Source organism: Staurois parvus, unplaced genomic scaffold, assembly GCF_062004578.1.
Source record: "Staurois parvus isolate SC_StPar_1 unplaced genomic scaffold, SC_StPar_1.0 ptg000066l, whole genome shotgun sequence".
In the NCBI taxonomy this organism is placed as follows: domain Eukaryota; kingdom Metazoa; phylum Chordata; class Amphibia; order Anura; family Ranidae; genus Staurois; species Staurois parvus.
In genome coordinates, this window is record NW_028317862.1 from 10,942,614 (window position 1) to 10,968,096 (window position 25,483).

General features: G+C 42.0%; 1 protein-coding gene across 2 annotated transcripts in view; it reads left to right on the forward strand.

The window, feature by feature from the left end:
- Window positions 1–25,483, forward strand: part of BTBD8 (BTB domain containing 8) — a 114,326-nt gene that overhangs the window by 15,990 nt on the left and 72,853 nt on the right. For both annotated transcript variants that reach the window (XM_089668935.1, XM_089668936.1), the window contains exons 3-4: window positions 677–888; window positions 11,343–11,460. In XM_089668935.1, coding sequence (XP_089525061.1) covers window positions 677–888; window positions 11,343–11,460 — 330 coding nt within the window. The remainder of the gene's footprint in view (window positions 1–676; window positions 889–11,342; window positions 11,461–25,483) is intronic.

Consider the following 25,483-nt stretch of genomic DNA (forward strand, 5'->3'; position numbering starts at 1 on the left):
GTGACTCAAAGCATTGGATTGAGGGTCTGCATGATTGTCAGGCAAGGGCAGGATTCATGTTTCTGTTATGATCAGTATTCTTTAAAGTGGTTGTAAAGACAGTAGGTGGGTTTTTTTTTTTTTTACTTTAAGGTATTCTCTGCATTAAGGAAAAAAACCTTCTGCATGCAGCTCTATCTTCTCCCCCCACCTTATACTTATCTGAGGCTGACCTCAATCCAGCGACGTGCATGAGAGCAGCGGCTCTCTCCCTGCTCATTTACTCAGAGACAGCAGTGGGAGCCATTTGCTGCTGTCAATCACAGTCAGTGAGGAGAGAGTGGAGGCGAGCCCGCACAAAGGCCCCTATAGCGAGCAGCTTGCTATGGGGGCACTCGACGGGGAGGACAGGCCAGGAGCGCTGGCGGGGAACCTGAGAAATGGAGGTTCGGGGCTGCTCTGTACAAAACCATTGCACAGAACAAGTAAATATGACATGTTTGTTATTTTAATTTATAAAAAAAAAAAGAGCATTTAGGATCATTATAAGTTTTTATGGTTTATGATATCCATATTGCAATATATCCATTTTTGCATGTTAATATCTCGCATTCTTTCAGATCAGTCACAGTAGAAGAACTTGGGAACATAGTTATTTCATTCTTTCACCCTTTTTGTTTGTATTTTTTTTTTTAAGGCTTGTGTACTGCTCCCTCTGGAGTGTTAAGGAGACAGAAGACCATATTCTTGATATAATAAAGGGACAGTCTATTTCAGATCACGATCACAATGATGATGAATGCACTAACCTGCAGTGCAGTTTACCTTCTACTGAAGAAAGCACAAAGTTTCCCATCAACAAATCTCCAGAGCAAAATACCCCCTCTGAGGAGAACCACAACTGTGAAGGTAAGCTGTCGACTCGAAACATGGCTGTGTTTTAAATCTTTTAATTGCTTATGTGGTCTCCTTATTGATCACTGTTGCTGGATTTGATTTTTTTTTTTTCTATCCTGTAAGCTTATGTTCTCTATTACATTGTTACATAGTATGGCTGAAAAAAGACAAAAGTCCATCCAGTTCAACCATTTAAAAAAAAAAAAAAAAGTTATAATCCTATACCCACAGCTGATCCAGAGGAAGGCAAAAAAAAACCCAGCAAAGAATGATCCGATTTGCTCCTGTAGGGAAAAAAATTCCTTCCTGATCCCCCAAGAGGCAATCTGATATTCCCTGGATCAACTTTACCTATAAATGTTAGTATTCAGTTATATCCTGTGTATCTAAGAAAGAATCCAGGCCTTTAACCACTTGCCTACTGGGCACTTATACCTCCTTCCTGCCCATGCCAATTTTCAGCTTTCAACGCTGTCACACTTTTGCACAATCGCACGGTCATGCAACACTGTACTCCTATGAAATTTTTATAAATTTTTTTTTTTTTTTTTTTTTTAGACCGAGCTTTCTTTTGGTAGTATTTAATCACCTCCTGGGTTTTTTTTTTTTTTTTTTTGCTAAAGAAACCAAAAACAACTGAAAATTAAAAAAAAACAATTTTTTTTATTTTTTCTATTAAAATTTTGTAAATAAGTGATTTTTCTCCTTCACTGATGTGCGCTAATGAGACTGCACTGATGAGAAAGCACTGATGGGCATTGACAGGCATCACTGATGGGCACTGAAAGGCAACACTCATATATGGCACTGACTGGCATTGATAGGTGGCACTGAAAGGCAGCTCAGATAGGCACTATGTGGCACTGATGGGCACTGGCAGGTGGCATTGATGAGCACTGATGGACACTGACAGCTGGCACTGCTGGGGCTACACTGATCATCAGGGCACACTGATTGTCAGTGCCCTGATGATCAGTGTACATGTCCCCTCTGAAGAATGCCGATTTACTGGCTCTCCTCTCGAGCTGTCAGCGTGACAGCTTGCGAGGAGAGAAATGCCGATAACCGGCATTTCCTTATATACATGCGATCAGCTGTGATTGGACACAGCTGATCACATGACCAAACTGACGTCTTCGGCTCTTCACCGATCGCCTTGCTGTGCACCTCCGGAACCGTGCACGCGCGGTTCGAGGGGGAGGACGTCATATGTCGTCCTCCCAGAACAAGAGAACCGCCTTGTGCTCGTCATTTCCTTAAATGGCGGGTGGGAGGCGGTTAAAGCAATCCACTGAGCTGGCCAGAACCAACTCTTGAGGGAGTCTATTCTACATTTTCACAGCTCTTACTGTGAAGAAACCTTTCCATGTTTGGAGATTAAATTTATTTTCCTCCAGACGTAAAGCGTGCCCCCTTGTCCTCTGTGTTGACCTCAGGGAGAATAACGCTACACCGAGTTCACTATATGAACCACTGATGTATTTATACATGTTGATCATATCCCCCCTTAATCTCCTCTTCTCAAGAGAGAATAAATTCAGTTCCTCTAATCTTTCCTCATAGCTGATCTCCTCCATGCCTCTTATCAGTTTGGTTGCCCTTCTCTGTACCTTCTCCAGTTCCCCAATGTTCTTTTTGTGAATTGGTGCCCAAAACTAAACTGCATATTCCAGATGAGGTCTTACTAATGATTTGTACCGGGGTAATATGATATCTCTCTCTCTGGAGTCTATACCTCTTTTAATACAAGAGAGGATTTTGCTCACTTTAGAAACTGAAGCTTGGCATTGCATGCCATTAAGCTTGTGATCTACCAGAACTATCAGATCCTTCTCCACCATTGATTCCCCCAGTTGTACCCCCCCCTAGTATGTATGATGCATATTCTTAGCCCCCAAGTGCATAACCTTACATTTATCAACATTAAACCTCATTTGCCACATAGTTGCCCAATTATACAGTGCATTGAGGTCGGCTTGTAAATTGAAGACCTCCGGTAAGAACGTTATTCCACTGCACAGCTTGGTGTCATCTGCAAAGACTGAAATGGGATTTTTAATCCCAGACCCTATATCGTTTATAAATATATTAAAAAGTAAGGGTCCCAACACTGAACCTTGGGGTACACCACTAATGACCCCAGACCATTCAGAGTATGAATCATTAACCACTACTCTCTGAATACGATCTTTTAGCCAGTTTTCTATCCGTTTACCTACAGATTTTTCCAAGCCCATAGACTTTACCTTACACATTAGCCATGTGTGGGGAACTGTGTGAAACGCTTTTGCAAAATCCAAGTATACCACGTCCACCGCCACCCCTCTGTCCAAGTGTATCCTGTCCACCGCCACCCCTCTGTCCAAGTGTGCCACGTCCACCGCCACCCCTCTGTCCAAGTGTGCCACGTCCACCGCCACCCCTCTGTCCAAGGTTTTGCTCACCTCATAAAAAGAAATCAGATTTGTTTGACAACTTCTTCTGTTTTTCATGAATCCATGCTGTCTGTTGCTTAAAATATATTTTTTTCCAGCAAGAACTCATCTATGTGGTCTTTCAGTAAACTCTCCAGTATCTCCCCAACTATAGAAATTAAACTAACAGGTCTATAATTACTTGGTAAAGATTTTGACCCCTTTTAAAATATTGGCACCGCATTGGCCTTATGCCAATCCAGTGGTACTATGCCAGTCATTAAAGAGTCCCTAAAAATTAGAAACAATGGATTTGAAATGACAGAGCTCAATTCTTTAACCATTTGCCGTCCGCCTGCTGTTTATAAACGGCAGGGTGGTGGCACTCCAGGGGCGGGTTGCCGGTCATAAACGGCACCCGCCATTTCTAGCTGTGCGCGCTCCCTGGGAGCACGCAGCACCGCGATCCGGTGTCCGTGAAACACTGTGGAAAAAAATCAGTGAAACACTGATCGTCGGACAGGACCTCTGTACGAGGTCCCGATCATGTGATCACTGATGGCCAATCAGTGGTCACATGCAAAGTAGTAAGCAAGATGTCACTTCTGACATTGCTTACTACGTGTGAAATCTGTGAATGATCAGAGGTCACATGGTACAAGGCTATTCACAACAGCCTTGTACCATGTGACAAGCTGTTACCAATCACAGCTCACTCAGTATTTCTCAATGGCTGCAAGAATGCAGACAGAGAGAAAGAGAAATGATTGCTTTTACATCCTATATGGGTGTAAAAGCAATCTCTGTAAAAAAAAAAAAAAATCTTCATCCCCCCCCCTTCCCCACAAGTAGTACAGTGTCACCATGGTGACACTGTACTGCTAAGGTGACAGTATGTTAAAAACATTTAATAATAATATAAAAATGTTTAAAAATTATAATTTTTGGTTTTAAACTAATTTTTGGCTTTTTTTTTTTTTTTTTACTAAAAATATAATGGAATACATTTTGGCCAAGATTTATGATGAAAGATTATTTATTTGCAAAATTTTATAAGAGTTTTTTTCAAAATTTTTGGACTTTTTCATTTAAAAAAAAATAAAAAATCCCAGCGGTGAATAAATACCACCAAAATAAAGCTTTATCTGTCTCAAAAAAATGGTAAAAAATTCATATGGGTACAGTATTGCATGACCGCGCAATTGTCATTCAAAGTGTGATAGCGCTGAAAGCTGAAAATTGCCCTGGACAGGAAGGGGGTGAAAGTGTCCGGACAGGAAGTGGTTAAGGACCCATGGGTGTATGCCATCCGGTCCAGATGCTTTATTCACATTTTTTATACTGTCTAAATATTTTTGGATCATATTAATTGTGAGCCAATGTGGATCATCTGGAGCTGTGTCAATACCATGCCCATTATGGACAAGAGCTCCCTCATGCTCCTTTGTATACACAGAGCTGAAGATATTTAATAAATTTGCCTTCTCTTTGTCTCCAGTCACCCACTCTAGATTATTTTGTAAAGGGCCTACATGCTCGGACCGGACCTTTTTACTATTAATATATTTGAAGCATTTTTGGGGGTTGGTCCTGCTCTTTTGCAATCTGTCGTTTTTTTGTTTTCAATTTTTGCGGCCTTTTTTCCTTTTTGCATATTCTGTTATTTTTTTGTAATGTTTAAACGATGATAGCGTTCCTTCATTTTTATATTTAATAAAAGCTCTTTTCTTATCTATAGCTTTTTTGACTTTGACCATAAGCCACATAGGTTTGATTTTTAGCCTTTTAACCACTTCAAGTCTGGACACTTTCATCCCTTCCTGTCCAGGCCAATTTTCAGCTTTCGGTGCCATCACACTTTGAATAACAATTGCGCGGTCATGCAACACTGTACCCATATGAATTTTTTAGCATTTTTTTTTTTAGACAGATAAAACTTTTATTTTGGTGGTATTTATTCACCACTGGGATTTTTTTATTTTTTTATTTTTTTTTTGCTATATAAATAAAATAGTCCAAAATTTTTGAAAAAAAGTGTTTTTTCTTATAAAATTTTGCAAATAAATAATATTTCTTCATACATCTTGGACAAAATTTATTCAGTTATCCTTTTTAGTTAAAAAAAAAAAAAAAATTGTTTTTTAACCAAAAATTATATTTTTTCAAAAACAATTTTCTTACATTTTAATTTTTTTTTTTAATATTTTTTATTTTTTACACTGATTGCTTTTACACCCATAAAGGCTGTAAAAGCAATAATTTTCTCCTCTCTGTCTGCATTCTTGCAGCCATTGAGAAAAAATGTGTGAGCTGTGATTGGTCATAACTTGTCACATGGTACAAGGCTGTTGTGAATAGCCTTGTACCATGTGATCATTCATAGATTTCACTAGTAGTAAGCAATGATGTCAGGAAGTGACATCTTGTTTACTACTGTTCCTGTGATCACTGATTACCCAATCAGTGATCACATGATCGGGACCTCACATAGAGGTCCCGTACAGCGATTGGCAGCCCACACAAGCAGGGAAGCGGGAAGATGTTTATAAACGGCAACCCGCCCCTTCAGTGATCCTGTCCGGCCGTTTATGTACATGGGCCAGACGGGAAGTGGTTAAACTTGTTGCCAATGGGAACATATTTTGCAGTGTTTTCATACAGACTTTTTGAAGCACTCCCATTTCTCTGTTGTGTTCATTGATGCCAATATTCCCTCCCAGTCTAAGTCTTGGAGAGCAGCTCTCATCCTTGGAAAATTAGCTCCTAAAATTGAGCATTTTTATTTTTCTCGTATGTGCTTGCTGTTTACAGCTAACAATAAATGAAATCATGTTATGGTCACTGCTACCTAGATTTTCTGTTCTATGAAAAACAGTAATAAGCTCTACATGGTTTGAGATTACCAGGTCCAGCAGAGCAACATTCCTAGTTGGGGCCTCTATGAAATACAATATAATTGCCCTGTAATCGGTTTATAAGTTTTTGCCCTTTTTACCAGGAAATGGACTGGGGTAATGGCACTGCAGGAACAGTTAGTCTCCAACTCCTCTTTAACACTCGGTGTAATAAACATTACAAATGGCAGGAATGCTGCAGAAATAAAGTTTGCCCCACATTGTTTGTTTTATTTATTCATTCTTTGTAAAGAAAACCTGTACTGACAGAATGTTAAGTATGCCATGGCTGAGATAGATTAGATATTATATTTTTATATGGCAGTTGTCTGACTGCCATGTAGATCCAATTACTTTAGAACTCTGTCATGAACACACAATATGTGTGCAGATTAGGATCCCTGCTTTCATTCTGACTTTCTAATATTGCACTGTAGCAAGCAGGAATGTTATTAAAACCAGATGTGCCAGGCAAACAGTATTTTCAAAAGAGATCTTCATGTGCTGAGACATTTCACTCCTCAGAGCGACTTAAAACAGCAATGATGTTTTAATATAAGCACACAGCATTTACAAAGTAATCTTGCCAAAAAGGTACCAAGTGTAAATCCAAGCAAACATAACTTTTTTTATTTGTTGGGCAGACAGCAGAAAATGAATAAAACACACATTATGAATACACAAGGGAGGAGATTTACTAAAACTGAAGCATTCAGAATCTGGTGCAGCTGTGCATGGTAGTCAAAATTGAAGGAACGCTATAATTGTTTAAACATTACAAAGAATATAACAGAATATGCAAAAAGGAAATAAATAATATAAAGCTTGCAAGCTGCTACATAAGGTTCCTTCATTGACTAATATCCAACAGTAAATAAAAAAAAAAACTAATATAATTATTTGAGACCTCCCTGAAGAATTCCCGTGGTGATGAAACACGTACATTTGTGACCTTGGATGCTGAAATGATGCTCGTCGAAGGTGGAAGTGTAGTAACCATAATGTTGCATGGGGCAATAATGCACAAGATTGTCACATCTCTGTATGCTAGCTGTACATATTTAGTGATTCTTTTATAAAGTATAAATCACTCTTTTAAGTGTTTCTATTTACATGATATGGAGTGGAGGTAAAGAGGCAGATGATTATATAGCTGTGGAGATTTACATCGGCAGTATCCAGGAATTTGTCATGGTCCATTTGAGGTGCAAAAGCGCATTTTGACCAAACTATTGTGAGGTTAAAATAGGAAGGTGAGAGTACCGCCAGTGGCTTTTATGCATGCAGCACATTTGAATGTAAATCTGAATGCAGAAGGTGGCTTAAATTTAAAGGCAAAGGACACTTTTTATTAACAATTGCAAAGGACTTTTGATTATTAATTTGTCATATATACATTTAGGTTTTTGATGTATGGTTTATGGTATAAGACCTAATAGGATTTGAAGCTAGCACTGCACTATCTTATACTTTTTTTTGTAAATTTATTTATTTCAGGTACTTGTACAGTTGTGACCAAAATTATTCAACCCCCAATGCTGTAAAGGGGTTTAGGGACTATAGTGTACATTTGGAATTGTATTCAGAATCAAATCCTACAAGGACGTTGTAACTACCCAAATGCAACTAAAATGACATCAATTGTTTATGTAATACAGTAGTAAATGGTTCTTATGTGGTTTCTTCATTGCCACAATTATTCAACCCCTTAAAGACTACCACTCTGAAGAACAGAGGTTCATACAGGTGCTTTCCATCAGGTATTGAAAACACCTGTGGATGTCACCGAGCAGCAATCAAGCATAATAAGCACCAATTAGGCAGCTTTAAAATGACTGTGATACTCAGCTCCTTCTAGACATTTACTGGTGTGGTTACAAACATGGTGAAGGCAAGAGAATGGTCCAGGAAGACAAGAGAAGAGGTGATTTCTCTTCACAGGAAGGGCAATGGCTATAAGAAGATTGCAAAGATGTTAAACATACCAAGAGACACCTTAGGAAGCATCATTCGCAAATTCAAGGCAAAGGGCACTGTTGAAACGCTACCTGGTCGTGGCAGAAAGAAGATGCTGACTTCGACTGCTGTGCGCTACCTGAAGCGTAGAGTGGAGAGAAGTCCCCGTGTGACTGCTGAGGAACTGAGAAAAGATTTGTCAGATGTGGGTACAGAAGTTTCAGCCCAGACAATAAGACGCACACTGCGTAATGAAGGCCTCCGTGCCAGAACTCCCAGGCGTACCCCCTTGCTGTCTCCAAAGAATAAGAAGAGTCGACTGCAGTATGCCAAAAGCCATGTGGACAAACCACAAAAGTTGTGGGATAGTGTTCTGTGGACTGATGAAACAAAATTAGAACTGTTTGGGCCCATGGATCAACGCTATGTTTGGAGGAGGAAGAACAAGGCCTATGATGAAAAGAACACCTTGCCTACTGTGAAGCATGGTGGAGGGTCAATCATGCTTTGGGGCTGTTTTGCTTCTGCAGGTACAGGGAAGCTTCAGCGTGTGCAAGGTACCATGAATTCTCTTCAGTACCAGGAGATATTGGATGGAAACGTGATGCAGTCCGTCACACACCTGAGGCTTGGGAGACGTTGGACCTTTCAACAGGACAATGATCCCAAGCATACCTCCAAGTCCACTAGAGCATGGTTGCAGAGGAAAGGCTGGAACATTTTGGAGTGGCCATCGCAGTCACCAGACTTAAATCCGATTGAGAACCTCTGGTGGGACTTAAAGAAAGCAGTTGCAGTGCGCAAGCCTAAGAATGTGACTGAACTGGAGGCCTTTGCCCATGAAGAATGGGCGAAGATACCCGTAGATCGCTGCAAGACACTTGTGTCAAGCTATGCTTCACGTTTAAAAGCTGTTATAACTGTAAAAGGATGCTGTACTAAGTACTAAGATTGAATGTCACTTGGGGGTTGAATAAAACTGATAATGCTGTGAGCACAGAAAAGACATTTGTGGTTATTTCATTATAACTGTTATGTTATATTTGTCTGACCTACAAGTGCCTCTTTAATGTAAATGTAAGCAAGATGACTGAATGATCAAAAGCAATGTCAAACTGGCCAAAACACTCAATTTCAGTGGGGGTTGAATAATTTTGGTCACAACTGTATAGCGCCGTCAATTTTACGCAGCGCTTTACACATCTATATTGTACATTCACATCAGTCCCTAACCCTCAAGGGGTGTACAATCTAAGGTCCCTAACTCACATTCATACATACACATATTCAATGTTGGCTGTAAACAAGAAGCACCTACCGGAAAGATAAAAACACTTAACTTTAAAAGAGCAGTGTTTCAAAGGATGAGGGTTGCTCTCCAAGACCTAGACTGGGAGGAAATATTTGCATCGATGAACAGAAATGTTTTCTCAAGCGTTTTTGAGCTTCGAGTTTCAAGCTACAAATTGCCTAGTGTGAAAATGTGAAATAGACTCCCTCAAAAGCTGGTTCTGGCCAGCTTAGTAGATTTTGTTTTTAAAAAGGCGTGGATTATATCCTAGATGAATATAATATACTGTAACTGGATACTAATATTTATAGGTAAAGTTTTATCCAAGGAATATCTGATTCGCCTCTTGGGGGATCAGGAAGGATTTTTTTGCTCCCGAGCAAATTGGATCTTGCTTTATTGGGGTTTTTTGCCTTCCTTTTGGATCAACTGTGGGTATAGGATAGTGTATATGGAGGTTTTGTGTGTGTGTGTGGTGTCCTGAGGTTTTTTTTTTTTTTTTTTTTTTTTTCTGCAACCAGATTAACTTCATAACTATATATACTGTAAATATCCATGTACATCTGAATACCCAAGGTAAATGATACAGGTAGTCGCTGACCATTCAGAGATGGCCACTTGGCATAGTGACCATTCCTGCCTCTCAGTCGTTCCTAGTTGTCTGGCTCCTTCTAAAAATTAGCAATTAGGGCAAACCTCTCTTTCTCCACTTTGTATTTCAATGGTTTTTATTCATTTTAACACCCTAGCAACAAATCACGCCCACGGAGGGGCTATCAATTGCACATAAAAAATTAGAAAAAACCGTGCTCGAACGCCAACAGAGCAAAAGGTACACCCACGCAGGGGCTATCAATGGCATTTAAATGACAAAACATTAGTATAACACTGATAGTAACTCAAACTAAAGGCAGCTATCCACTGCCACACCAAAAACAAAAAAAAAGAAAAGGGAGGAGTACAAAAGAAAAAAGATAACCAAACCAAGAGCAGGGGTCCAAGAACGCCAATACCGAACAACATCACATCCCCAGACTAGCCCGGGGGAGCGTGGGAAAGGCATATTGCAACCATGGCTCCCATATTTTCAAGAATTTACATTTGGAGTCGTTGCAGATACTCGATATCTGTTCATTGAGCATCATAGTGGTCATACGGTCCCGCACCCCCTGAAGAAGGACAAACGGGCTCTTCCAGGCCTAAGCAATTGTTCTAGTGGCCGACAAAAACAAATAGGAAGCCAACTTCTGCTGATGAGCCAAGAGGCCCGGTATGGGACAATGAAGCAAAGCATACCGAGCATCCCGGCGTATGGAGAGATGGAACAAGGTGAAAAGGAGGCCACACATGAGATCAAAAACGAAACAGTCTCGGGCATGATCACCAGATATGAAATACATCACCACAATGGCCACAACCCCGACAGCATCGATCGCTGCAGGCAGGGTTTGCCTGGGCCAAAAGAGCCGGAACCCAATACATCCTTCGCCACTTTGATCATCCTACAATTGTGTAGAAGCATGGCAGAGAGATTCTGGAACCTAATGGGACTCCCCTATACAAAGCACTTATGATTTTGTACTTTTGCTGGAAATCTAACCAGCGCACTGAGAAAGTGTAGCAGTGACTAAAAAGTAGAAAACGTGCTGTGTGAATATTTGTTTCAAAGCATTGAATGTTATTACAGGGTGAATGTCAAAGATGCTGTAGCTTTCATGTATATGTGGTTTGACAGCAAGTTTTCCAAGTTTATTCCTAGCATAATAATAAACTGACTGCTAGAGCACACACATATTTGATTATACTGTGCAGCAGATTCAATTAGATAATGCTTGGTTTTCGTGTGTGTGTGTGTGTGTGTGTGTGTGTGTTGTTGTTTTATAATTTTATTTTTTTTTCCCCTGTTTTTAGAGGGCTACAACAGTGAACCACCATCAAATCTTGGCAAGGATTTACTGTCTTTATACAAAAGTTCTCATTGCACTGATGTCATTATACAGATAGAAGACAAATGTTTCCGTGCACACAGGTAATGAGGTGGGAGGGGTCACATTTTGCATCATGCTGTTGACAATATGGTAAGCATACATTACCTTGCAGTTTAACTCCAAGCAACCAGATAAATATACAGTTGCCTGCCAAAAATGTATAATTCTAACCAGATAAATTTATCAAGTCACCCATGCCAAGTGCCTGACCTTCAAGGCAGCTGGGCAATACAGTTTGGTTAAGAAACTTCGTTCAGCATAATGACTGGACAGTGAAAGAGTAGTAGCTCATTGATGAGATTGTTGGCCATACTTCTCTTCTGGGTCACAAGACTGCATTTACTGTTGATCTCCTGTGGCCCAGGATCACCTTTGGTTAAAGATCCACTTCAGGCTCTGAGAGGATCTCAACCATATTGTCAGGAAGCACCCAGCTATCTGAGACGGCTGAAGCCAGCTATACCCACTGCCTCTCCTGCCTGGCACTCCAGTGGCGGCAGGGGAAGAGTGGAGAGCAATGACTGACAGTCCCGCTGTTCATTCCGAAAAGACCAAGAACTGAACGATCAGCAGTTTTGTGATCTCTCAGCTCTTAGTCTTAGAGCCGGCAAGGAAAGCTGCAGCATCACACCGATGTTGCAGCATCACGGTGAGTGGATATTTTTTTTTATCAACACCAAACTTTTTTGGGTGGATAGAAGAATCTGTTCCCCCCTCAATATCGGTGTATGACCAGCTTTAGAGTAGTGCTCTTTCTGTTATACTCTTTATGCTGCTGTACCTGAAATTATAGCAAGTCTGTATAATGATGGTGCTTAAGATGAGTTTTTAAAATGCATTTAATGAATATATCTGGAATAAGTTTCCTTGATTGTTTTGTTTGTTTGGAGTTTAACTAGAAGGAAATAGCATTTTATTACTTTTTCAAGATATTTCAGCATGTCATAGATATGATTACAATATACTGGGCTGCAGGTTGTCACATTTTTCTGATTTTCTACAACTACAGGCCTCCTCACTAAGCCTCCCTTAGTTGAAAAATTCAAATGGGGTGCTGCGTAGTTATATTTATTTTTTTGTAATGTAGAATTGTGCCGTACATTTTAATAATAAGCATGTGCTTATGTTCTCTTGGTCCTGAGAAATGTGTAGAGGAGAGTGAGGATGTGCAGATGCTCACCTAACTCCAGACTATGCTGCATGGTTTCAAGGGTTATGTGCAGAAGAATTTCTTAATTCTATTACTACCAAAACCAAAAGTAGCACAGGTGGTTAAAGGTGAATATTGCAGTCAGAGCTATGTTGGTGGTTTTTTTTTTTTTTTTTTGCTTAAACAGTCATTTATGACCTGGGGGGTTGGGCTTTAAGTCTGTGCGTTAAGGAGTATCTGTAACTAGTTTAAATTCCGTTCCCCATTGAAGCATAGTTTTACAATCGTGCCAACATTTTTCCACCCCCAGTGTACACTAGCTCCATTCTGCACTGTAATAAAAGTAGTTCACTAAGAAGATTTGCCATAGGGAACTCCTCCATCTTTAGCTAACATTTTTCTTCTTAAACCTATTAAAACCATGGCTACCGTTGAATAAATTTAGGCATTCTTGTGAATGATCCTTTTCCAGTTTGCAACAAAATATTCAAAATGCTATACCACTTTTTTTTTTTTTTTTTTGTTTTCATAGCTTAAAATACAAAATGTAGGGCGTGTCCAAGATGGCGACCGGAGCGGCCGCATAATCCGGAGCTCCGGTGCCGAGCTTTTAAATCCGCTGCCATCCGTGCGGCAGCGGATCACGGAGTGACGGCGGAGGACCCGGGTAGTATCCCCGATCCCGGGGAGTCGGAACCCGGGTGATATTTCCGCCCCTCGTGGCGGCTGACGTCCGCGGCCTGGTGCGGCCGCGTGGGCCGAGGCTCCGGCGCCACCCATCAACTCTCCCATCCGCACCTGCTGCCATCCGGGCTGTGTGAGATCGCCTGGGGATATCCGCGGCGCCCTCTGCATTGCTGGGACTGGGGGAGAGACGCCGCTGAGCCTTGCTGCTTCCCGCGGTGGCGGCGGCCTACATCACCGGTCTGGAGCCTCCATCTGGTCACAGTGAGTGGGGGATGCGGGTGCCCTCTTATTATTAGCTCCCCCCACAGTGACCTGGGAGTGGGCCTCACTTTGCTGACCCCGGAGCCTGCCATCTCCTGTAACCACAGCCCCTGTTGGGCTCAGAGGCCTACTGGGGCCTTAATATTGCCCCGTGGAGTGTCTCCCTGGAGGGCCCTGTGCTTGGTGTTGGAGGTCCTCTGCTTCCCACTTGTCCCTCTTGTGTCCTAGGTTGGGATCTGGTGCCATCATCCTGCTCCGGTGTGCTATATCTGCGTGTTACTGTGATCTATGTCCTCTCTACCCTTTCATGACTTGCTAATTATCTTTACAATATAATGTTCTCGCAGATGAATCTAACCGCATTCATGTAACTACAACCCTAAACCTATTTTGGGCGTTATAGGTCCCCTGGGGTTATAATCTCCATTCATTATCCTATTTTCAGTTGATCACCTACAGGAGACTCCCTGTATGTCCACAAAGAAAAAAAAGGGACAAGCCCAGAAGTCCCTCACGACATACCTACTTAAGGCACACGAGCTTTGTAACATGTCTCCAGTCAATACAGAGCGAGCATCCCTGTCCGATCCCACACAGGATACCACTGCTCCCTTATCGGCCTTGGTCAGTGAAAATACACAGCAACTTACAAAAGGAGACTTGGAGTCCTGCTTGGAATCTATGTACGCCAAACTAGCCGCCAAATTTCAATCAGAATTGCATAAAAGCACTAATGTTCTCTCTCAGGAAATAGCCACGCTGGGCTCCAGGACAGACCGCTTAGAAACCAAACACGATGAACTTAGCCTGGCCTATGGTGAACTTTCCAGAGAGCATGATCATTTACAAACGGCCTTTTTTCAACTACAGGCGCAGGTGGAGGACCTTGATAATCGCAATCGCAGGAATAATCTGCGAATCAGGGGAATCCCGGAGTCTATGTCTGACCTCTCCTTAATCGTGACCAAATTATTTCAATCACTCCTCCCGGATCGTGACCCTGGGTCTTTTGCCTGTGACCGCATCCATAGAGCCCTGCGCCCTAAACCTCCTACTGACAAGCCACCTAGGGATATTGTCCTGTGCATGAGGGACTTTTTGACCAAAGAGGAAATGCTCAGAGCTGCTCGCAATACCCCTACGATCTCCTTTGAAGGCTCGGTCTTACAAATCTTTCCGGATGTTTCCCCGGCCACGTTGGAGAAGCGTAGAAAAATGAAAGACGTCACAACGGTCCTGTTCTCAGCTCGTATTCGCTACAAATGGGGCTTTCCCTTTAAGTTGATTGTTCCACATAATGGGAGCACATATATAGCTACATCTCCTTCTGAAGGTAGAGCAATCTTGGCCAAACTGGGCCTAGCGGATGCCCCATCACCTCAACGTCCACCCTCCACCCCTCGTGTCTCTCCCATTTGGCATACCCCATCTCCACGGAGAGATAGAAGGAGAGTCAGACAGGATCCGGGTTGATAGGTCCATTCTCACTTGCCTATTACCTATTGTTTGACAGTCCTTGGTCTTGCCTATTGTCTTTTATGACTTTACCGAGAATTGAGACACAGGGATTTTGTTTCTTACATCTTACGCTGTCAGGATGTGTATGTCTATGGTTACTGCTATGTTAATTTTATAATCCTGAGTAATGTGTGTGTCTTGCATTGATAGCTGGACGAGTTAAGGTATAACAAGGGTCTTTGGTCCCTTTTAATTGCGCCCATTGGTTTATGGTTCCACAACTCTTTGACACGTTACCCCACCCTGCCTCCTGACATGGCCGGAAGTGTCGCCGCCCGATTGAGGGGTGGCAGTTCCGTTTTCCATGTTTTAGGGAGACAGGGTTTGGGCCCATTTGGCCCCTTAATATTTGAACTTTTTGTTTTATCAGGTATGACAAATTTTCAGCCTGATCCATGTTCTTTAGTTACCTTATTTGTAGGAGCTCTTCAAATCTCCTCTATTGTTTTTTGTCTTCTTTTTTTTTCAACACTTTAGTGCATGAGGATGGTGTTGTGTCGGTCTGTGGACATCATGGCCCCCATCTTGGGGCCGGGAGGTCCCCTGGGCTGGTTCTGCCACCTGTACGTCTGTCTGCTATAGACCTGTGGATTTCTATGTCTAGCCAATTAATTTTAGGGGATATCCTTGTAATGTGTACTCTTATGATGATAGTAATAAGCTCTGTTTACTATGGTAATTCAATGTATTTCGCATAATGTCCAGGGTTTCAATTCGCCAAACAAGCGCAAAACGGCCTTTCTTCAATATAAACGACTGGGAGCCAAGATTATCTTATTACAGGAAACACATTTTGCAGCTGCAAAACACCCGACATATTTTCATAGATCTTATAGGCAGGGGTATTATACCCTGCATTCCTCCAAGAGTAGGGGCGTAGCCATCTTTCTACATAACTCATTCCCCTTTGAGGTTCAACATGTGTATCGTGATCCGGACAGTAGGTTTATCATTCTTAAAGGCACCCTTTCAGGTCGAGAACTTACTATTGCTAATGTATATGCACCGAATTCAGCACAAGCTACCTTTTTTTCAAAATTTTTTGGTACTCTGGATAGGTTTTTGTCTCCTCATCTCTTGGTGGGTGGGGATTTTAATCTGGTGGCAAATCCTCTTTTGGACCGTAGTTCCCCCTCGCATTCTTCCCAGGCTTTCCCAAAATCCCTTACTAAGAAATTAGATACCCTCCAGTTGGTGGATGCCTGGAGAGCGCACAACACCGGAGCCAGGGATTACACATTTTATTCCCACCCACATGACTCTTATGCTAGATTAGACTATATATATTGTACCCCAATTTTACTAGCTAATTCTAAGGTAGCTTGCATTCATTTGAGCCCCTGGTCGGATCACAGTATTGTGGCCTTATCTATCACATTTGTGGGATTGGCACCTACTCCCTTCTCTTGGAGACTTAATGACTCTATGCTAACCGATATTGACTCTCGCCAGGAAGTGGTTACATCTATTCAGGAATATTTTCAATCTAATTTAACCCCTGATATTTCCCCAGCCACACTCTGGGTAGCCCACAAGGCGGTCCTACGAGGCCGACTTATCTCCATGGCCTCATCCAGAAATAGAAAACGTTGGCAGCAAATACTACTTCTAACCCGAGAATTAGAAGCACACTATAGAAGCCATGTCGCTAATCCATCTCTACTTAATAAACAGCTACTGTCCCAAAAGCGCTTGGAACTGAATGCCCTGCTTTCCCAAAAAACTGAAAAGGCCCTTCGCTGGTTGAAGGCCTCATTCCTATTACATAGTAACTCGGCATCTACCATGTTCGCAAGGAAGTTGAACCACTCTCTGCGCCCCCACACGTGTATAAATTACGCACAAATTCGGGTGCTATCTCATCTCTACCTAAGGAAGTCTTGGGTATTTTCGAACATTTTTATTCTAAACTACTAGCTCCTCCGCAGTCGGATTCTGTCCCTCTGTCGGACTCTTGGCTGGACTCTATACCCCTCCCTGCCCTTACACCCTCTCAGATTGTCACTCTTAATGCCCCCTGTACTTTAGAGGAAATAACATGTGCGATAGGCGCGCTCTACTGCGCCGGGTCCTGACGGATTTACCGCTAGCTATTATAAACATTTTGCCTCTACATTGGCTCCATACTTGATAACTTTATTTAATGATGTTTTGCAGGGGGGTAAGTTCCCTGAGGAGATGTTATTGGCTAACATGTCTCTAATACCCAAGCCACAGAAGGACCACTGTTTGCCACAAAACTATAGACCAATCTCAGTCATGAATAATGATCTAAAGATATTTAGCCGTATTTTGGCGGACCGGTTGGCCCCTATCATCTCCTCTTTGGTCTCTCCAGACCAGTCGGGTTTTATTCCCGACAGATTTATTACTGATAACATTCGTCTCACTCTAAATGTTATTCAAGACGCCAATTTACATTCCAAAGAGGTTCTGTTGATGAGTTTGGATATAAACAAGGCCTTTGATAGTGTTCTTTGGCCCTACTTGTTCTCCTTGCTACAGAAAATGGGCTTTAGTGAGGGGTTTTTGGCAGGCATACATGCCCTGTATGACTCTCCTAAAACGAGAATTAGGCTTCCTGGCTGTAACTCTGACTTCTTTACATTGGGTAGAGGTACCCGCCAGGGCTGTCCTCTTTCACCCCTTTTATTTGCGCTGGTGTTGGAACCTTTGGCATTGGCGATTAAATCACATTCGGATATTTCTGGCTATTCATTATTAGTTTCACATTTTAAATTGAGCATGTATGCTGATGATGTTATGCTTTTTATTACTAACCCGTTGACTTCTTTACCTAACTTGTGTGCTGTATTGAACGATTTTGCCAAAGTGTCAGGTCTCCCCGTTAATTTTACCAAATCTGTGGTCATGCCTGTTAATGTTCCTGACTCCCTAAGTGCATCTCTCCGTAGTTCTTTCCCATTTCGCTGGGTCAAGGACAGGATATCCTATCTGGGGATTAACCTCACTCCCAGATACTCGGATATATTTGCGGCTAATTATCCACCATGTGTATCGCGTCTCTCTACTCTACTGAAGATCTGGCACGGTTATCATATCTCCTTTCTGGGTAGAGTCACTGCGGTTAAAATGAATATTTTGCCCAAATTGCTTTATCTTTTTAGAGCACTTCCAGTTCCGGTCTCAAAAACCTTTTTGGATCATTTTCAGTGGACTATTAATAATTTTATTTGGGGAAATAAGCATCCACGTTTTGCCTCATCCATTTTGTATCGCTCACAACGGTCGGGAGGTCTCGGTCTTCCTAACTTTTGGCTATATTATCTCTCGGCTCGTTTTGCGCAATTGTCACAATGGGCTACTATTAACTCTCAAATCCCGTGGATCAAGTTTGAGTCTCAGTCGATACGTCCTTTTTATTTACCGGGAATTTTATGGTCTAACATCTCCCCCCGATCGACTGTTTTTCATAACTCCATAGTGACTCACTGACGCTTTGGTCCAAACACAAATCTAAATTGGGTTTAGTCTCTTCTATTCCCCCAGGTGTGTCATTTTTTGGGGATCCTACTTTTGTTGTAGCCTTTTCTTCCCCTCATATGTTTCGTTGGTGGTATGATCGATCTTTTATCAGTTTATCTGATTTCCAAAGAGGAGGATCTTATATTACCTTTGATATGCTGCGCGTGTTGTTTGATGTTCCTCTTCGTGAGTACCTTCGTTATAGACAGATTAGGCACTTTTTTAAGGCGTACTTTGGCCTTACCCCATCCTCTCCGATTTCCTTTTTTGAACGTATCAGCCGTGACTCTCCCAGGGGTAGGGGTCTTATCTCAAATCTTTATCACCAATTTTTGATCTGTCTTTTTCATGCTCCCCCTTTGTACAGACGAAAATGGGAGGAGGATTGTGGCGTCACTTTTTCGGATGAGGATTGGGATTCCATGGTGGATAATATATGCAAGAGCTCTAGATCTCTTTCGGTTCGTGAGACGGCCCTTAAAGTTCTAACCAGATGGTATTATACCCCGTCAAGACTACATGTACTGTTTCCACAAACGTCCCCTCTATGTTTTCGGGGCTGTGACTGCACGGGTACTTTGGTTCATATATTTTGGGATTGCCCGACCATATCTTTGATCTGGCGTAGGATTTCTGAGGTCGCTGCCTTATTGTCGGGTGCCCCGATACGATTGTCCATGCAGACCTGTTTATTGGGGGCCCATATCCCAGGGGTCTCTGATGCCAATCTGAGATTGATACACACATTATGTATTGCCGCTTTATGGTCTATTGCCCTACATTGGAGGTCCAATGTTGTACCCTTGGACTCCGTTTTACACAGAATTGACACTGTAATGCTTATGGAACGCATTCATTATACCCTACTGGATAAGATGCACTTGTACGATAAAAAATGGGAGTCATGGAGAGATTGCAGACACTTATTACATGCTTAATAACATCCCCAGTAAAAGTTGGCTGGCATGTACTATTGACAGGTGTATCACCTAACCTACTTTGTCGTTTACGTACTTCATGCACTTACTTCCTCTTTTTTTTCTTATCTTCTTTGTTATGTTAATATACCTTTATGTATTGTACTTTTCAAAAGTGCCTTGTTTTTGCTGACAATATCACTTTTAAAGTGTGCTGCTGTTCTACTGTCTACTCATGTACAATAAAATCGTTTGTAAACAAAAAAAAAATACAAAATGTATACATTTATCTGTAAAATGGTCTCTCAGTAAAATAGTAATGGAACATACACAAGAACAGGAAACTATATAAAAATGATCAATTATATTACAGTAAGGATGCATGCGAAAATTCCTATCTGCTGCATTCCTATTAAAGTGACACTAAAGGATATCCTTTTTTCTCCAAATATAATCCATATACGTCCACTAATTAAATCGGAACTTCACTCTCTAATCAGCATTGACTATATTTAATCCTTATTCTGCTAGCATTAGTGAATAGATAGGAAAGTATATATCATATTTACTTGTTTTAAACTATTTTTTACATTTCTTCAGTTACAGTCAGGTCCATAAATATTGGGACATCGACACAATTCTAACATTTTTGGTTCTATACACCACCACAATGGATTTGAAATGAAACGAACAAGATGTGCTTTAACTGCAGACTGTCAACTTTAATTTGAGGGCATTTACATACAAAGGTGAACGGTGTAGGAATTACAACAGTTTGCATATGTGCCTCCCACTTGTTAAGGGACCAACAGTAATGGGACAATTGGCTTCTCAGCTGTTCCATGGCCAAGTGTGTGTTATTCCCTCATTATCCCAATTACAATGAGCAGATAAAAGGTCCAGAGTTCATTTCAAGTGTGCTATTTGGAATCTGTTGCTGTCAACTCTCAAGATGAGATCCAAAGAGCTGTCACTATCAGTGAAGCAAGCCATCATTAGGCTGAAAAAACAAAACAAACCCATCAGAGAGAGAGCAAAAACATTAGGCGTGGCCAAAACAACTGTTTGGAATATTCTTAAAAAGACGGAACGCACCGGTGAGCTCAGCAACACCAGAAGACCACGGAAAACAACTGTGGTGGATGACCGAAGAATTCTTTCCCTGGTGAAGAAAACACCCTTCACAACAGTTGGCCAGATCAAGAACACTCTCCAGGAGGTAGGTGTATGTGTGTCAAAGTCAACAATCAAGAGAAGACTTCACTAGAGTGAATACAAAGGGTTCACCACAAGATGTAAACCATTGGTGAGCCTCAAAAACAGGAAAGCCAGATTAGAGTTTACCAAACGACATCTAAAAAAGCCTTCACAGTTCTGGAACAACATCCTATGGACAGATGAGACCAAGATCAACTTGTACCAGAGTGATGGGAAGAGAAGAGTATGGAGAAGGAAAGGAACTGCTCATGATCCTAAGCATACCACCTCATCAGTGAAGCATGGTGGTGGTAGTGTCATGGCGTGGGCATGTATGGCTGCCAATGGAACTGGTTCTCTTGTATTGATGATGTGACTGCTGACAAAAGCAGCAGGATGAATTCTGCAGTGTTTCGGGCAATATTATCTGCTCATAGTCAGCCAAATGCTTCAGAATTCATTGGACTCCGCTTCACAGTGCAGATGGACAATGACCCAAAGCATACTGCAAAAGCAACCAAAGAGTTTTTTAAAGGAAAGAAGTGGAATGTTATGCAATGGCTAAGCCAATCACCTGACCTGAATCCGATTGAGCATGCATTTCACTTGCTGAAGACAAAACTGAAGGGAAAATGCCCCAAGAACAAGCAGGAACTGAAGACAGTTGCAGTAGAGGCCTGGCAGAGCATCACCAGGGATGAAACCCAGCGTCTGGTGATGTCTATGCGTTCCAGACTTCAGGCTGTAATTGACTGCAAAGGATTTGCAACCAAGTATTAAAAAGTGAAAGTTTGATTTATGATTATTATTCTGTCCCATTACTTTTGGTCCCTTAACAAGTGGGAGGCACATATGCAAACTGTTGTAATTCCTACACCGTTCACCTGATTTGGATGTAAATACCCTCAAATTAAAGCTGATAGTCTGCAGTTAAAGCACATCTTCTTCGTTTCATTTCAAATCCATTGTGGTGCTGTATAGAGCCAAAAATGTTAGAATTGTGTCGATGTCCCAATATTTATGGACCTGACTGTACTTCCTTGGATATGATTTGCTGGAGCTGTGCACCCTCCTAAATTTTGTATTGTGTGGGGTTTTTTTATTAATTTTTGCACAATTGTGGACATGCACAGCATGATTTTGGTCTAGAACTGTTTTCACCTCCAGCTGTGTCTGCCCAATATTTGGCACTTCAAGAGTAGCTATTTTTGGAAATAGGAGTTGCTTAGGTAGAATAACACTGAACAGAGCGGGATCACTTTGATGCAGTTGACCAGTTTGAGCATATATTGCAATATATGTAACAAAGAATCCCCATTTTATAAGCTAAAGCTTGCTATATGTAAGGGTTAATAGGCTGTAACACCTCTTTAGTATTTCATATGTTCTGTGTCAAGTTATTTATGACCTGAGCCCTCGTAGTTACATCTCACTGCTTGGTGCAGGTCGGTAACTATAAAAGACAGGGATGGTTGACGTTGCTATATATGTGTCTCTACTGTGCTGTAACCCCCTCTGTATCTCATACATACATACATACATAAATCTCTGCGTTAAGGTAAAAAACCTCTTACGTATATGCCACTTACCCTTTACATGGAAAAAAGACATAACATACCTGGGAACTCAATTACCTGCAGATCTGCGGGATCTCTATAGATGTAACTTTCAACCACTCCTGTCTAACATAGTTGGGGATCTTGGAGAGTGGGACTGGTCTTGTTACCCGTGGTTTGGCAGAGCCACCATTCTTAAAATCTGTGTGTTGCCACGCCTCCTGTACATCTTCCAGACTGTTCCTATAGCGTTACCAGTGGCCTTCTTGGCTAAAACATGCCATGCTTCCATTTTTTTTGGCAGAAGAAATCTCATAGACTTAATTACGCCTTGCTGACTCTGCCCATGCTTACAGGCCTTCCGGACTTCAAAAAATATCACTGGGCCTGCCACTTGGCTAGAGTGGTTGACCATTCTGTTCACAACTGGGTCAAAGCAGGAATAACTGTTTTCCAAGAGACCTCACCATGCTCTACCTTGGATACCCTCAGCACAAGTGCTTCAGGATTTGAAAGCCCACCCTCTTTTGAGACCGACCCTCCAGATCTTTTGAGAGACCTGAAAATCCTACTTTCTCATCAATTTCTGGGCTTTTTACGCCTTTGTGGTTTAAAGAGGACTTCCCACCTCTTCCTCTTAGACAGCTGGCCCAAGAGAAAGCTAAGGGCCCTGCACTTCAATAGAGGGCGATTTTTTTTTTTTTTTTCTTTTTTTTTTTTTTTTTTTTTTTTTTTGACCGCATGCCTCTCCATATACAGAACCCCGACAAATAAATACCTTTCTGATCCTACTTTCTAATCGGACATTTCCTCAATGCACCTCTAACACGTGCCACAATTGTCAGAGCTAGAGTGGCCTTTGAAATTTCCTGCTCTTCAGAGCAGCCCCAGGCTCATATGATCTCTTCCATCTACTCTTCTTTTTCCCCACTATGTCTTTCTGGTGCTACTGCATATTCCAAGTGGGAACGGGACTTGGATGTTACTCTTACTGAGGAGGACTGGGATGGAATATGCCTAAATACACACAAAGGTACACTGAACATCAATATTCAGAAAAATTGGCTATAAGCTGCAAACCAGATGGTACCGTACCCCAACCGTTGTCCATAAGTTTTTTGTTTTTTTTGTTTTGGGGTTTTTTCCCTGCCAGTGACCGTCCAATGTTGGTGGTGTATGTCATCACCTGGAATTCTATTGCATATATGGAGGCAGTGCCCAGCTTTAATGAGCTTATAGATGGAGGTCCACTGTATTTCTACTGCTGTTGCTGGAGTCCCCCTGGAGTACACACCTGCACAGTTGTTGCACCACTCTGACTTTGGCGATGCACATAATCAGTGCTGCTAGAATGTGCATCCCTGTCCACTGGGCCACGGACCAAGCTCCCACAGTGGTTGAGTGGTTCCGACGCATCAACAAAATCAAGGACATTGAGGAACTGATACATGTCTCTCACACATTTCCACACAGTATGGGCATGATGACTTCATTACCAAACTCAGCCCAAATGCGCTGATTTACTTCACTATGCAGGGTGAGTCTGAAGCCCAAACTGGTATACCTGTGTGGGGTCCCTTGGTGGGCCTGCCGGTGGTAGCGTGTCCCCATCCTTCTACCCTGCCAGGGGGAGTGTTGTGCGAGGGTGTATCCCCCTTCCCCACCCACGACTTCTCTCTCCCCTACCCTCCTTCCTTTTTTTTTTTTTTTTTTTTTTTTTTTTATTTATTACTATTATTCCTTCTCCCTCCTTCACTCCCTTGCTTTCTCTCTTCCTCTTCTGTATTCTAATTCCTACTCCTTTTACTCTGGGGTTCATCTCGCTAGCTCCAGCTCTCCTTTTTGTTTTTCCTTGGGCTTGTTCCCATTGCATTAAATTTTTACTTCACATAACTGTTGGCAGATACATGGCTTGCTCTCTGGAGAGGTAGATGAATCTTGGGTTCGAATCAGAGATATGGTTGCCTTTTTGAGAGGTTTACTTTTGTACCCTTACCCTTGGTTCACATATCCGCATTCCTAATGTCCGCTTTCTGCGCGGGCACAAGAGCCCGTTCATTTGAATGGACTCCTGTGCCCCGGGACACACAGGGAAGAAGTCCCTGTACGTCTGAAAACATAGCCCGCATGGGAACTTCAGTTCCTAGTACGGTTGTGATTTCCAGTTTGGGCGGCGTGCCATTAGAATTAATGGCACCCGCCCGTGGGTCTGAATTCCTCTGTGCGGGAGGTGCGGCTGCACAGATTTTTGTGTAGATCCGCAGTGGCACCACCCGCACATGTGTGAACCTGGCCTTATTGTCTAGCAATGGGGGCTAATGCTTTCCTATGTATATGTGTATGTTTGCTTCAAAAATGAGTGTTTTGAGTTTGAGACTGTAAGATTGTCTCCAGCATCTTGAACTTATTGCACCTACACCTGACTGTTTATCTGATGCAATTTTCCTTTTGTACTGTCATTTTTCAATAAAACTCCTTATGGAGGGGGTAGCTCCCCCCCTCCCAAATATTCACCTGAGCCCCATCTTTGTCCAGTGCTGTGCACAGCTGTAGCAGCTCTCCTCCCTTCTGGCTCTCATAGGCTTGGCTGAGGGCAGCAGTAGCCATAGGCGGCTGCTGCTACTGTCAGTCAAAACGTGTGCGCAGAGAGTGGGAGACAGGGCCAAGCAGGGCTTGAGAGTGAGCCCGCATGAGTGACAGCCATATGAAGCTTCTTCCTATGGTAGGCATTCAGCACGGGGTGGAGGCAGGTGCCCCGGCAGGGGTCCCAAGAAGTGGAGGATTGGGGCTGCTCTGTGCAAAATCATTACATAGAGCAGGTAAGTATAACATGTTTGTTGTATTAATAAAAAAAAAAAAGTTTAAGTATCGCTCTATAGTGCAAAATTTACAGTGCCTTGAAAGTATTCATCCCCCTCGAAATGTTCCACATTTTGTCATGTTACAGCCAAAACCGTAAATGTAATTTATTGGGATTTTATGTGATTGACCAACACAAAGTGGTTCATAATTGTGAAGTGGAAGAAAAGTGATAAATGGTTTTCAAAATTTTTTACAAATATGGGAAAAGTGTGGCATGCATTTGTATTCAGCCCCCCTGAGTCAATACTTTTTAGAACCACCTTTTGCTGAAATTACAATGCAAGTCATTCACTAGAGCAGTGGTTCTTAACCTTGTTGGAGGTACTGAACCCCACCAGTTTCATATGCGCATTCACAGAACCCTTCTTAATTGGAAAAATAAAATATGATTTTTAAAATTCAAAACATAGGTATATATTTATACATAGGT